The sequence below is a fragment of the Notothenia coriiceps genome, unplaced genomic scaffold, assembly GCF_000735185.1.
Source record: "Notothenia coriiceps isolate Sejong01 unplaced genomic scaffold, NC01 NC01_scaffold00037244, whole genome shotgun sequence".
NCBI classification, from domain to species: Eukaryota; Metazoa; Chordata; class Actinopteri; order Perciformes; family Nototheniidae; genus Notothenia; species Notothenia coriiceps.
The window spans coordinates 8,850,345-8,863,875 of NW_011369945.1; the positions used below are offsets into that span (position 1 = coordinate 8,850,345).

At 46.9% G+C, this 13,531-nt stretch overlaps 1 protein-coding gene across 1 annotated transcript in view; it reads right to left on the minus strand.

The window, feature by feature from the left end:
• The window catches only part of LOC104965274 (probable JmjC domain-containing histone demethylation protein 2C), a 28,549-nt gene extending 15,804 nt beyond the window's left edge, over nt 1-12,745 (minus strand). The window contains exons 1-10 of the mRNA XM_010794232.1: nt 12,691-12,745; nt 9,546-10,091; nt 8,634-8,982; nt 7,060-8,095; nt 6,440-6,622; nt 5,916-6,085; nt 5,113-5,263; nt 2,514-2,644; nt 1,810-2,012; nt 203-316 (exon numbers count right to left, since the gene is read on the minus strand). Coding sequence (XP_010792534.1) covers nt 203-316; nt 1,810-2,012; nt 2,514-2,644; nt 5,113-5,263; nt 5,916-6,085; nt 6,440-6,622; nt 7,060-8,095; nt 8,634-8,982; nt 9,546-10,091; nt 12,691-12,745 — 2,938 coding nt within the window. The remainder of the gene's footprint in view (nt 1-202; nt 317-1,809; nt 2,013-2,513; nt 2,645-5,112; nt 5,264-5,915; nt 6,086-6,439; nt 6,623-7,059; nt 8,096-8,633; nt 8,983-9,545; nt 10,092-12,690) is intronic.
• Between the last annotated feature and the right edge of the window lie 786 nt (nt 12,746-13,531).

The window sequence follows — 13,531 nt, forward strand, 5'->3', positions numbered from 1 at the left end:
TTCCACCCCACTGCAAAGCAACCACCACACCACCACCAACAAAACACACACACCCAACGCTCCACTTCATCTCCTCACTCCTCTCCTCCGCCTCGCCACCCGCCCATCCACCTCCAATCTCCTTGCCCCTCCTCCCACCCCTGCCCTACCCTTCACGCACCTTTTTAACCCACCCGTTCCTCCCGCCATGCCTACCGCACACCTCTCTTGCTCGAGGCACACGTCTTAGACTCACGCAGCCAGCGTATACCAGTCACTTCTGGCTCTGCCACCCCAGCCTGCCGTACACAGCCAGTTCTCCTACAGGTGTGACTCCCTACACCACAATAAACATTAGATAACCACATACCATCCACACCACGCCTGCTTACAACTGCACTGAGCAAGACTGGCCTTCAAGCTCACGATCTCTTCACTAGTCCGCAGCGGGGGCACTTCCTACCCTGCTTTACCCAAACAGAATCGCGCCGTACACAGCGTAATAACATACAACAAAAAGAGACGCTTATTCTTACACATAAGAAAAAAAAAAAGAGAAACACCATTATATTAAATAAGAAAACTTAAAGGTACAGTTGATAAATAGGGTATTGGGCAATTTATAAGAATTATGTTTTTCATTTTTCAGTTTTTTTAACAATACAAACCCATGTAATTACATAACCATAATCTTAGGGTTGGATTGGAGGAAGATGGGAACCAAAGGGGAAGTCGGAACCAAAATTTAATTTCCCCAATGGGAGGAGCATTTGAGAGGGGTTTACTCATCACTTCTCCACCCCATCTGTCCCAAAAAAACAGATTTAATAAGCGACGTCACAAACTCCCTGTCCTCTGTTAATTGCAGGCTTCAGGGCCCCCTCTACCTACACACACAGCCCCAGGCGCCGCCACCAGCCGTGCGCGCGGAGGCGCCGAGCCTGGGGCTGGGCTCATAACACGCATCCTCTGGGGCCAGTTGGTATTACAAAAAGCGAACGAAACGACACTTTCTTCGCTACCCGCCCAGGGGGCTTCCACCTGCCCCCCACAGGGCCAGTGGCGTCCACCCTGACAATCCTGTGGAATCTCGGAAAGTGCCTCTCAGGAGGGGGTAATCGGTTTCAGCGGACCGTGTTCCGACTCGTTCTGTCTTTTTGAGGAGTTTTGTTCGGGCATGGCCACACGCTGTGGTTTTCAATTCTTGAAAACAACCGGAAGACACACTTTGAATGGGCGGAGACCAGAGAAGGAGGGAACTGCGGAAGGACGGGAAAACACGACTGTGGCAGCGGCGGCGCAACATTAATGGAAGAAACCTGCTTTCCGTTACTTTGGTGCTCCCTGAGTCTTCCGGCAGCAGCGTGGGGGCTTCTGCTGCTCCGCCAACGTCTTGCCTGCCAGCTGCCGCTAAGCTTACGCTGAATGGCGGTGAGCGTCTGGCGGAGACACACGGCGTCCCCGTAAACTGGCTCTGTCCCTCTCTCGCGTCTCTCTCCTCTCTCCGCCCTGCCATCCCTCGACCCAGGCGGTCTGCTCTGCCAGCTGCGCGTTTCCCTTTCCAGTGCGTGTTGTGTGGCGCGGGTGGAAGACGACGGGGGGGGGCGCTCGGTGAGAGATTGGCATTGCCCTGAGCTGCTTGGCTGCTGCTGTTGGCTGCTGCTGCTGCTGTTGGTGCTGCTGCTGTTGGTGCTGCTGCTCGCCTTCGCCTGCTGCTGCCTGCTTGGTTGGTGCTGCCTGCTGATGCGCGCTGCGCTCCGCTCGCTGCTGCTGTTGGTGATGGCTGACTGGTGACTGTGTTTGCTCGCTAGCTGTTGCTGCTGCTGTTGCCTGCTGCTGTTGCGTTGTTGATTGTCAGGTGGTGCTCGCTGCTCGCTGGTTGTTTGGTGCTGCTGCTTGCTGTGGTGGTGCTGCTGCTGCTGCTGTTGTTGTTGGGCTGCTGTTGCTTGTGCTGGCTGCTGCTGTTGGTGCTGCCGTTGCTGGCAAGTTCTGTTGTGGGTGAAGGTGGTGTGAGGATGAGTGGTGGTTGGGTGCTAAGGAGGAAGATGTAGAGGAGGAAGGCAGACCCACTAGGGCAGGGCTGCGCGCTCCATCCTGTCCTAGCTGGCTGAATGCTGGATGTTCGCTGTTGCACAGTCTACCTGCTGGCTGAGCTGCTCGTTGATCTGTCCGCTAAACTCCCCCCCCTCTGCTGGTGCTTGATGAGGCGGGGGCTTGGAGAGGAGGCTTTGGAGCTGCTAGCTGCCCTAGGGACAGAGCTCCCTGGCTGGGCCCACGGCGGCTCAACGCTGCGGCCACGCGACTCTGGAGCTCACCGCTAGAACATTCCTCATATCAAACGCTGAGCTCCTTGGAGAGTAGATGTCTGGGAGGCTCAATTCACGTACGAACTGTTCGACTCAGCGTGGTGAAGTAGCTTTGCTCTTTTCTGATTGGATAACCGTGGGATGGATGGTGGCCCGCCTTGGGGTTGGGGAGGGAGAGTGCCGGGAACTCGGACCCAGGGAAGGCTGGGGTCTCCTCTGCTCCCTCACGTCCGGTCCATGCCGGGTCGCTTGAAGCGGCTGGATCTTACCATGGTAGGGAGCACTCGATGCTCCTCCTTCACGGATCTGCCGATCCTCTCTTTGTACTTTACTGCTCGATCTGCTGCCTTGAACGCATCCTGTGGAAGAAAATATAGAAATAGATATGTTGGATTTCTCATTATCAGACGACACGATTCGCAGCACTTCTTCAAACAGGCTCATCTTGATTAACAATGTAGTAGTGGTCCATCTCCAGTACTCAAGACAGAGAGCACTGGTACCCTCAGCACAGGAGAGAAGGAAACACAAAATGCCCCTTTTCCACCACAGTTCTAGCTCCTTGCTTATGCTTTTCTGATTCCGAACCGGTTCTTGTGTTTAGCTGGTTGTGTTGTCCACCGGGCCGCAGAGCCCGGACTGGCTGCGTGCATCATGACATCAACTTGTTTACGTTGCTGATCGTGCTGGCTTTTAACAACCAGATTACCAACACAACATGAGACGTCTGAGTCAGTTGTGATCGCTCCAGTTGCCCTTCTTAAGTATCAACCAGATTTATATTAACTTGTGTCTTCTCTAGTTGCTACCTTTCTCAGATTGCCCTTACTTGTTCATTGCTATATAAAGATAGATCAATCCAGTCTGCCATTTACCGGACCGCCATACTGACAGCTCCTGCCCTCCGCTATCCAATCACCGGAGTTTATTCTACCCATGTGGTCTGAACCTCACGGCAGAAGTTTACGTCTCCCGTTAACTCACACGCCTAGCGCGCCGCTGGAAAGTATTCACTGTTCTGATCTGTCGACACCAAGCAGCTGACAACATAATCCGTAGCTCCACCCATCCCCATAAGGTGAATGTGTGTCAGTCCTGAATTGACGCTGTCTCACTGGCATCACAACCGCTGTTATGAAAAGTTTCTCTGGTAATAAATGGCTGATGTCTAGCCATAGCAACCGAACCTATATCTGACTATCTATGTACATTGCTATCCTTTTATTGCTAAGCCATTTTCAACAGAGCATATTTACACGATATTTTCGTCTATCATACTAAGCCTGGTAAGTGTTGCCTGACCTTTATAAAGCTGGTGCAGCTTTGACCCTTTTTACAAGTGTGTGGTGGCGCTAATGCTTGTTTCCTTTTTATTTGCGTACTCGCCCACAAACCTGTTATTGCTCAGGTTAATCTCGCCCCCCTCGACGTAAGCGTTACGTATTGGTTCTTCTTGCCGGGCAGCGGAGTGGGGCCAGCTAAGAACCGGTTTCCGGTGCTTAGAGCCGACTCTGCTGCGATGGAAACAGGAAGAACCAGAGCTTAATCAGGGTCTAACCCGGAACCGGCCCTGCAAACGGTTTGGTGGAAAAGGGGAAAAAGAGTTCTTATTTATTAAAAGAAAGAAAAATCGTCTGGTAATATATGAGTTATTTTAAACCATATTTCCACCACACAGATACATTTGTTTACCTTTTAGTCTTTTCTTTTTTCTTCATCAGTATTGCATGTTGACTCAGTGTTTGATATCAGTTCCGTTTCCTAATCGTCTTGTCTTATGGCGCATTTCCACTACAGCGCGGAGCTCGCTTTAAGCATGCAGAGCCGTGCAGGGCCCGTTTTTGGTTGCGTTTCCACTAGGCGTAGTATCGGCTAGCGGGTACTATTTCACAGTTTTCTGGCCCCATAAAATCGAGGATCTTTCTGGGCCAACAACCAGGCTGAGTTGGGCTGAGTATGCTAAACTAGAGAGAAAATCGCTGGCAAGGGGGCTACAACTACAACAAAATGAACATATTTGACAGTGATTTAATTGTAATACACGTTTCAAAATGATGCAGAAGTAACAACATACTGATACCGGTTAGTAAAAACCATGAATTAATGCTTTGACAAGTCTGCAGACAGACGGCAGGCGAACAACTTTTTAAAATGCGTGTTTTCTAAATGGAGATCGGCTAAGCTAACGTTGTATATGCTCCGACTGTCCACACTCACAACAACGGCCTATACAGACATAAATAAAGCAGCGACTGTATTCGCCATGACACAGACAGTCTGTGGTTTGTACTTGTTTAACTGTTGTCTAGTTTCTGAACAGATATGAGGAGCTGTGAGCTCTGAGTGCTAACAGCTAACGGCTGATGTTGTTTTTCTGGGGTTCTCATTGAAGATGACGTCACGGCTCCGCCTACACTGCGTTACTAGTTACTATCCCAGCTACTAAACTGTAATGGAAACGCAGGATAAAGTGAGCCAGTCCTAACAAGGCCTAGCCATACCGAGCGAGGCCGTGTAGTGGAAATGCGCCATTAGTAGTTGTAACAGAAGGTCGTTGCTGAACATTTTTCCTCAGTTTTGTTAACAAAATGTCTCAGCCCCATGCGCACATGTATCAGTCTTTTTGATTGCATTAAATTAATTTATGTATGATTATTTGTATCCATTTTATTTTTTATTTTGAAATATCAAGTAGTTATTTGGCCTTATCTATGAAAAAATACAGTTACTCAAATTACAATAAGGTTTCTACACAGTTGAAAATGTTTGTAATACTACTACTCTATGGCCACTGCTACGTCAGATGCTAGTGCAGCTGTGTACTTGCCATGCGGGCCTTGCTGTGGGGGTCCATGTAGAGGCGGTGCAGGTGTACTTCTTTCCCTGTGGGGGTGCGACTCCTGTCTGACTGCTCCTGCTTCAGCTGGGCGAGTGTCAGCGTCCTGATCGGGTCCACAAAGCCTTTCTTATCCATCTCCCTACAAACAGACAAGCCAAACATTTAACAAGTCATCACGTTTCACAAGGTTCCCTTATAGATTTCAACCAACCAGGACAGGAAATGACAGCCCGGTGTTTTTTGTGAATGTATGACATTCTTAGGTAACATCCAGTTTAGGCCATCAGCAGGGTATTACTGGCTGCTCAGCAGATCTTAATGCACATGATCTAACTAGGCTAATGAGAGAGACGGGTGGTGTGTGATGCTGTGTGTTTGTGTATTCGCTGGTGTCTAAACAATGGCCGGTGGTTACATAAGGAGAGCTGCTGAATGGACGGATTCTGTCTGAACTGTTAATATTGGATTTGTGTAACTTCAGTTAATCTGCCTGACCGGGCATTACCTGTCTGAGTCTCAGCGCTGCTCTGTGTGAGCCCTCTCTCTAGACATATCTAGCTTTAAGCAGGAAAGGGCATACTGATCAAACACACAAAGCAGCCATTGTTTGCCCCATCTTGCTTCCTCCCAAGCGCTTCTCTGAACCCTCTCTAGGTCAGAGGAAGGCTGTGTGTCCCCTGCGGCCCTCTGATCGAGAATGACTATCTTCTTATCAGCCTATTATCTAATAATGCTATGAACGTGTGAAAATAGTTTTAGATGTACATGTTAAAAACTGGTCTTTTACTCACTCTTTATGTGCGTTCATGCTGGCCTTTGACAGTGGAGGGCTGGCGTGTGTGTTCATCTTGACGGAGGGGCGGTGGGGATCGGCGCTGGCTGGCCGTACAGGAACGTGGCTCAGAAGACCCAGACCATCAGCCCCCCCCCCAGCCTGGTGCAGCCACGGACTGGTTGTATTCTGCACACATTACACACACATAAAACATGTTCAAATAATTACCATGAGTTAAAACATTTTTTTTAGTTAAGCCAAAGTTTTTGCTAGATCCTGCATAAGTCAAATACTACTATACTACTAAAAGTTTATATTTTCACATATAGCTTTCAAGCAATTGAATGCCAACAGCAACATCCATTTGATTTAGTTTCAGGGGTTTCCTCATTAATTTGCCCGCCTGCCACAATCTGTTTTCCCTCCATCCCATCCCTCCTTCTCTCCATTCAAATGTTCTCCTTGTTCAAGAATAAACCACAGGTTTGCATGCACAAATCCTCCAAAAGGACAGAAACGAGTTAACATCCGTACACCTACCCTCCTGAGAGACACTTCCGAATTCACAGGATTGTCAGGGTGGACCCACTTGGCTGTGGGGGGCAGGTTGAGCCCTGGGGGGTAGGAAGAAGGTGTTCCGTTGGGGTACTGCCAGAGGATGGGGTAGAGGCCCAGCCCAGCGGCCCCACTGTGGGCCTGGGCTAGTAGAGGGGGGCCCTGAGCCTGAATACAGAGACAGAGTTGTACGTTTATTATCTTTTTGACAGAATGGTGTAAATAATGAGTAAACTCTCATGTGCTCATTGGATAAATTCACTTCCTGGTTCCCATCTTCCCTCCAATCAACCCTAGATATGGATATTATATACACTGTGTTACTTTTAAGTGAAAAACATAAATTCTTATAAATGTGCCAACCTTTTTATAACCTATTTATTTCTATTTAATATAATGTGTGCTTTCCTTCTCTATATTTAAAATGAGCTAGCTCTTTACACAGCCTTTTGACCTGCTACGCCACTTTTGCTGTAAAACAGTAAATGTCCCCGCTGCGGGACTAATTAAGGAATTCTGATTCTGAACAGTCTTGGCCATTGCAGTTTAACATGGCGGGTTGGTGTGTATGTGTATCTAATGTTTATGTGTGTATGGAGTCACACCTGTAGGAACTGCTGCTGGTGTACGGCGGCTGGGTGAGGCAGACCAAGGTGACCTAACCCGCTGGGGGAGTCAAGACGTGGGTGGCCCCCGAGAAGAGAGGCTGTGGGCGGAGGCATGGCGGGGAGAACCCCGGGGGGTAAAAGGTGCGGGTGAGGTAGGGCAGAGGTGTGAGGAGGGGCAAGGAGATGGGAGGTATGGGGGTGCGATGCGGAGGTGAGGCAGGGGGAGTGAGGGGAAGGGGAGTGAAGAGTGTGCAGGTGGGGGTGGAGATAAGCTGCCACGTGGTTGGAGGAGATGCTGACAGAGACGGAGTTCTCTGCGGCTGAACGCACCAGGGCGGGGTCTCTGTAAACCGTGAATGTCTCGTTCTTATTGATGATGAAGGGGCTCTTCGTGCTGCTGACCCCACCCGACTCCAACCGCACCGGCACTGGCTTGAAGCAGGACCGCGGAGGTTCTGCTGGTTCTACTTTAGCTGACAAACGACCTATCGGCGGAGGGGAGGGGCCAGAGTATCGCTGTATTTTATGTTTAGAGACCTCTGGGGAGGTGTTGGGTTTGGGTTTGGAGCTGTCCAGCAGGCCCGGGTGGGGCTTAGCTTTGAGAGGCTCAGCTGGGGTTGTGTTTGGGTAGGGATGGCTCTGAGAGTTGTTGGAGTGCTGGGGTTTCTGTTTCAGGGAGTCGAGTTGGGCTGGGTTGGGGCTGGTTTTGGATTTGAAGTCAGGAGGGATGGCTGCATTCATCTTGTTGGGGGGTGGGTGCTGCTGGGGGGGTTTTCTCGTCTCTTCAGACAGAGACGGGCTATTAATGCTGGGGTGGACAGATGTGTAGTGTTGCTTCTGTTGTGTGTGCTGTTGCTGTTGCTGCTGCTGCTGCTGCTGCTGTTGCTGCTGCTGCTGCTGCTGCTGCTGCTGTTGCTGCTGCTGCTGCTGCTGCTGCTGCTGCTGCTGATGATGCTGATGCTGAAGATGATGAGGAAGGACAGGTTTCTCCTTCTCCACAAGCAACACATTTTCAACCATCGATGTGACAGGCCTAAAAAAACACAGAAAAAATGTATTTTAGATTATGTCAATTTAAAATGACCTTTATTTTTGTATTTACACTTGAGCTTTTGGGGGACAAAGACTTCAGACAAAGAAAACTAAAGCACAGCAAAGCAACCTTGTATTTAAAATAACACTATTTAAATGCAGACTTAAACTCAAATCGACAGTTTGAAAACTTCAGTCACATTCACATTTCACAAAGGAAGGAAGGACGGTTCTTATCAACCCCCAAACACTTCCACCAGAAATCAGGAAGTGGTGTATTGCATCACTACAATAGTTAAAAAAGCAACCATGGCTCCGACCTGCTGCATGGACATGCAGATTTATAGCATTCAGTGATCACCTGATCTGTCTGTATTCTATACTGCGTCTCATTTTGAAGGCCATTAGATGGGACTGTTGCAAATATCTGGTACCATGTTGAGAATCAGATTTTCTATCTCACTACAAAAGTCAGCCAGCATATCAGGACATTCAGAGGGGCTATATTTATAAACTGAACTGAAGCCTTCTGTTCTCACCTGATGACCTCAGAGGGAGCAAACTCCATCTTGTTTCCTGAGCTCCGGACTGCTGTCGTGCCGCCTCCTGTAAGGCCATGCTGCTGCTGCTGTGCGGAAGGCTCAGTCTCTGCCTTGCGGCCTCCTTCTGAAAGCGAAGGAGACGGAGGGACGGGAGGCGAGGACACAGGGGAGGGGTTGAGGGGGAGGTAAGGTGAGAGTGCCGTGGACTCTGCATTCTGTGAGGCGAGCAGCGCTGACACCGCCTCGGAGCTCTCCTGGTGCACCGTGGCCTGAGCCTCTTCTGTGATGTCGGTCACAGCGCCGCCGCCGGGCTGGGAAACCGCCGGCGTCTGTGACTGAGAGGACACTGCAAAAAGAGTTATACTGTAAGAATACTGTCCAGGCTTGGGGAGTAACTGCTTTACAGAATTAGGATACATGTGCATTTTATGAACACAAATATTTTGCAGGATGACATTTATAAAATATATTTTAAAATAAAGAACTATATTATAATGCTGCACAAGCACACACATAATATCACCCGCTGAGTTCCCATTACTTTGTATGTTTTGTACTTTTCAGTACAGAAAAGTACAAAAAGTCATAGAAGATCTTTCTTCATAGGAGTAAGCAAACAATATTTAATTTCTGCTTAAGAAGTGATAACATACGACAACCGAGACATTTGTTAATATAATTGATATGGGTACTACTGCTGCTCCAAGATTAAATCAGACAACTTGACAGCATTTTTACAGCTGAAAGGCAGAACTTTGCATATTTGGTATTGAGGTAATCCAAAAGTAATGAATATACGTGACCATAATATTGTGATAAGTGAATCAGGCTACTGACTACATTCTGTTCACAGCTCATTAGTAATTGTGCTGTAATCCTTTTTAAAGTATACTGTAAATATGCCTCTACCTTTCACAGTGTTCTTGCTGCTCTCCATACTGCCTGCCTGAAGACTGTCAGGCATCACAGGCGTTTGTTGCCGTGGAGACTGGGTGATCTGTGTTACCGCGACCAACTCCTCCTCCTCTTTTGTTGTAATTTTGCTCGTTTCCTTAACCACGCCCTTCTTAGTGTCCTCCTGAAGCTCCGCCCACGGGGATAGGCGACCAATGAGAGACGAGGAATCATTCATTTTGTTGGCCGGCATCAGCGGCTTCTCCTCTTCCTCCTTTTTGGAAACAGCGCTTTGTTTCACATCACTGATGCAAGTCTTTAGCTCGTTCTCAGAGTTGGGCTCTGAGGAGGAGGAAGAGGAAGATGAGGAGGATGAGGAGGAGGATGAGGAGGAAGAAGAGCACGAGGAGAGGGCAGCCCTCTTGTTGAGTGGGTTCTCTGAGTCGCTGCTCTCTGATAGGTCAGAGGTTATGTCCGTCTTCAGCCTCTTTAGACTGGCCTTCTTCTCCTCTTCCTCGCCCTTCCTGCGTTTGTTTACTGCCTGCTTAGCCTTTTTGGACTCTGGACAAGAAAAGAAAAACAAATTATTTTTCAATCACAGCTTGAGTTCACTCTACCACCTGCTGTTGTTTATTGTTGATTAGGAGTTATACAAATGCTCTCCTTAGAACAATTTTTGCAAATCAGTTATGTGATACAATTGTTTGAATCATAAACCAAAAGGACTTCAATGTGTTGTATGTTGAAGGTGCAGTTTTAGGAACACTTCACCGCTAGATGGATATAAATTCAAATCCAGAATTGTCAATTTAATTTAATCGCTGCTTTGAGAACAGCCTGGAATACCTATAATTCTCTTGGATATTACGTTAGTGTATGGCAGGGATCACCAACTACATTTGTCCAAGGGCCGATTTTTATATAGCCCAGAATTTTGAAGTTGTTGACCGGGGGGGGGGGCTTAGCAGACTCTTCACGCTAACGAAGGATCACATCTAGGCAGGGTTGGGAGGGTTACTTTGTAAATGTAATCAGTCACTGAATACTGAATACATGCTCTGAAAGTAATCAAAATACAGTTACAGTTACGTGTCTTAAAAAAGTAACGTATTCAGATTACTTTTAGAATACTTTTGGAATACTTTATTTTTCCATAACAGATGGGTATGTTTTGGTGAACAGGAGAAACTTATTTTACTGTTTTAATGGCTTATCAAGAACTCAAACACAACATCTTGGTGTCCTTCTGGACAGCTCCCTCTCATCTGCACCCCACATAAAAAACCTCACCCGGACTGCATTCTTTGTACCGTCTTAAAGCCTTTCCTTGGAATATGTTATGAATTGTAAGGTGTCCTTGGGTGCTTTGAAAGGCGCCCCTAAATAGAATGAATTATCATTAGGGCCCGAGCACGATGTGCTAGGACCCGACGGCTTCCTAGCACGAAGTGCGAGGAAACCTATTGTTATTGGTGGTATTATTCTTATTATGGTTCTGGCGTTTCCTGTTTTGAGGTCTTGAGGATGCTTCAAAAGTTGTATAATTTTGCACGGATTCCAGAATCGGTGAAAAATACAATATTCTGGACTCAATGTGTTCAAATTGTCCAACATGCTCTCTAGCGCCACCTATGGCCATTTCCATTTTTGGAAAGATGTACAAAGTCGCACCGTAACTCCGAATGACCTGACATTTTGCACACTTATTCGGGTGGACCTGCTCTCCTTGAACCCTTCCCATCCTTTTAATTAGCATAATTTTAAAAACAGTTAAATATTCACATAAATTTCAAATTTTTGTTTTTCAACACCAAACTCAGTATACAGCATCGCTGGAGGGTCAGACACATTATCGTAGGAAATGAGCATGTTCAGTCGATAAATGTGGCTCTACTCTAAACGTGTTTGCAAAAAGGCGGGGCTTAGATAAAAATGCTCATAACTCATCAACAATGTACCAAAAAAACACACTTTTTTGTGGTAGGGTTCAGTCTGTATAGGGGAATAGGCACAAAAAGTAACTTTCATTTTGGACTATAGGGGGCGCCAAAAATATGACAAATGTATAACTCATGAACTGATGGACAAAATCATTTAATTTTTTTTAGACATGCTCTGGGTATGAGTATGAACTTATATTTAAAGTGTCACAACGAATGACAAATGTGGGCGTGGCCTGTACTTTTTTTTTATGACGATGTGCTAAAATGTGCTTCGGAACGCAAAACTTGGGACACACGTCAAAGCCCACAACCTTTTCGAGAATGTTAAAAAATATATAGTTTCTCAGAAGTTCACGAATTTTGGCACAGACATTCCTCATAGAGTTGCGGACATATTTGTAGCTAGCTTTCATTAGCCCCGCCCCCCAGGAAGTTGGCCATTTTTAAAAATGCGTGTTTTTCATGCATTTTAAGCACATTCTTGCGAACTCCTCCTAGGGGAATGATCGGAAAAATTATAATCCAGCACAAGTTCAGCCCCTATCCAATGTCATAATACATTGAGAAGGAATAGTCCGCTCAAACGGGGAGCTTGTAGGCTAACTGAGAATATACAATTTTTGACAGATAACCTGCCTGTCTGCCTGCCACATCAACTCTCTCACTCACACACACACGCACGCACGCACGCACGCACGCACGCACGCACGCACGCACGCACGCACACAAAGCCAAACATCCAGGGGAGATCTGATAAGTGAGTAAACAAACGGTAAAGGGCGGAAAGTCTGATGCACATTTGATCATCTTGAATAACTTATACTGTATATATATAACTGTGCTTCGTTGACATAAGTCGAGCCATGCGTCACGCCTCTTTTAAACATCACTGTTGGCTGAAATCGACTCCGGAGAATACATCAGTGTACCCTCGGTTATAGCTCCTCCAGAGAGACTCCTCTCTCCTCTACATCTTTGTACCCTCGGTTATAGCTCCTCCAGAGAGACTCCTCTCTCCTTTCTCCTCTAAATCAGTGTATCCTCGGTTACGGCTCCTCCAGACAGTCTCTTCGATAATCGATCCTCGACGACCCTTTAGAGAAATTAGTTTTCCTTCGAGACGGTGTGCCGACATCCGTTTCCGGGTCGCTGCCGGAGGACCTGGGAGTATGTGACGCGAAAATTATAGAAATGACAAACGGCTAATTTCCCAATACTCGCGCGCGTCTGCTTGACGCCGGGACGACCGGCTGCCCTCGCCGACAGGTGCATGGATGCGAGGGCCCGCTCATCACTGCGCGCACATGTGCGACCACAGTTTTAATTTTTTTTATTTTCCAACCTGGTTTTCCTACGTTTTTCATGAAAAAATATGTCTGAGGAGTGTAGGGTTTGGGAATTATGGCAAGTTTAAAACATTTTTGGGGGAGAATTTCAAGCACTGCTCCACTCTGTTTTGACATCAAAGCTTCTATGGAAATCTTAGACCTAGTCAATACTGTGGAGATATACAATTAGAATGATCAATCAATAAACTGGTGAAACAAACAGAGTTGTCTTTCTGGATCTTTATTCGAGGCGCCTCGAAGGCACAAGTCTCACAGAGTACAGGGTAGTCTGCAGGAGTGTGCGCAATAGTCACAGAATAGCAAAGCTTATCTACAAGATAGGGCAGGCAGACAGAGTTTTTGTGTAGCTAGGCGGAACGCCTCAGAAATCTGCTTTCACACGGATGTCTCATATTGTTATTAGACAGCTGTGTCCTTGAGCTGTAGAAAGTATAACGGTTATCAGAATATGGAAGTTCAAACTTTGTGTGAAGAGGAGTAGTTTCAACATAGTCTGCCAAATCAGCTCTGTGGCCTTGAAGCGCTTAAGAATAATAACCCTCATTAGAGTATGCACAGAAAACAGCATACAGTATATCAGGAAATGGTACAGTAGTGTTAGAAAATGCTTTTAGAAGCATTTGGTTTTAGCATATAAGGTAACATAAGAAATTGCCACTACATTCCCCCCTTTTGATCATACTTGATCAATCATGAAAATAAAACAAAT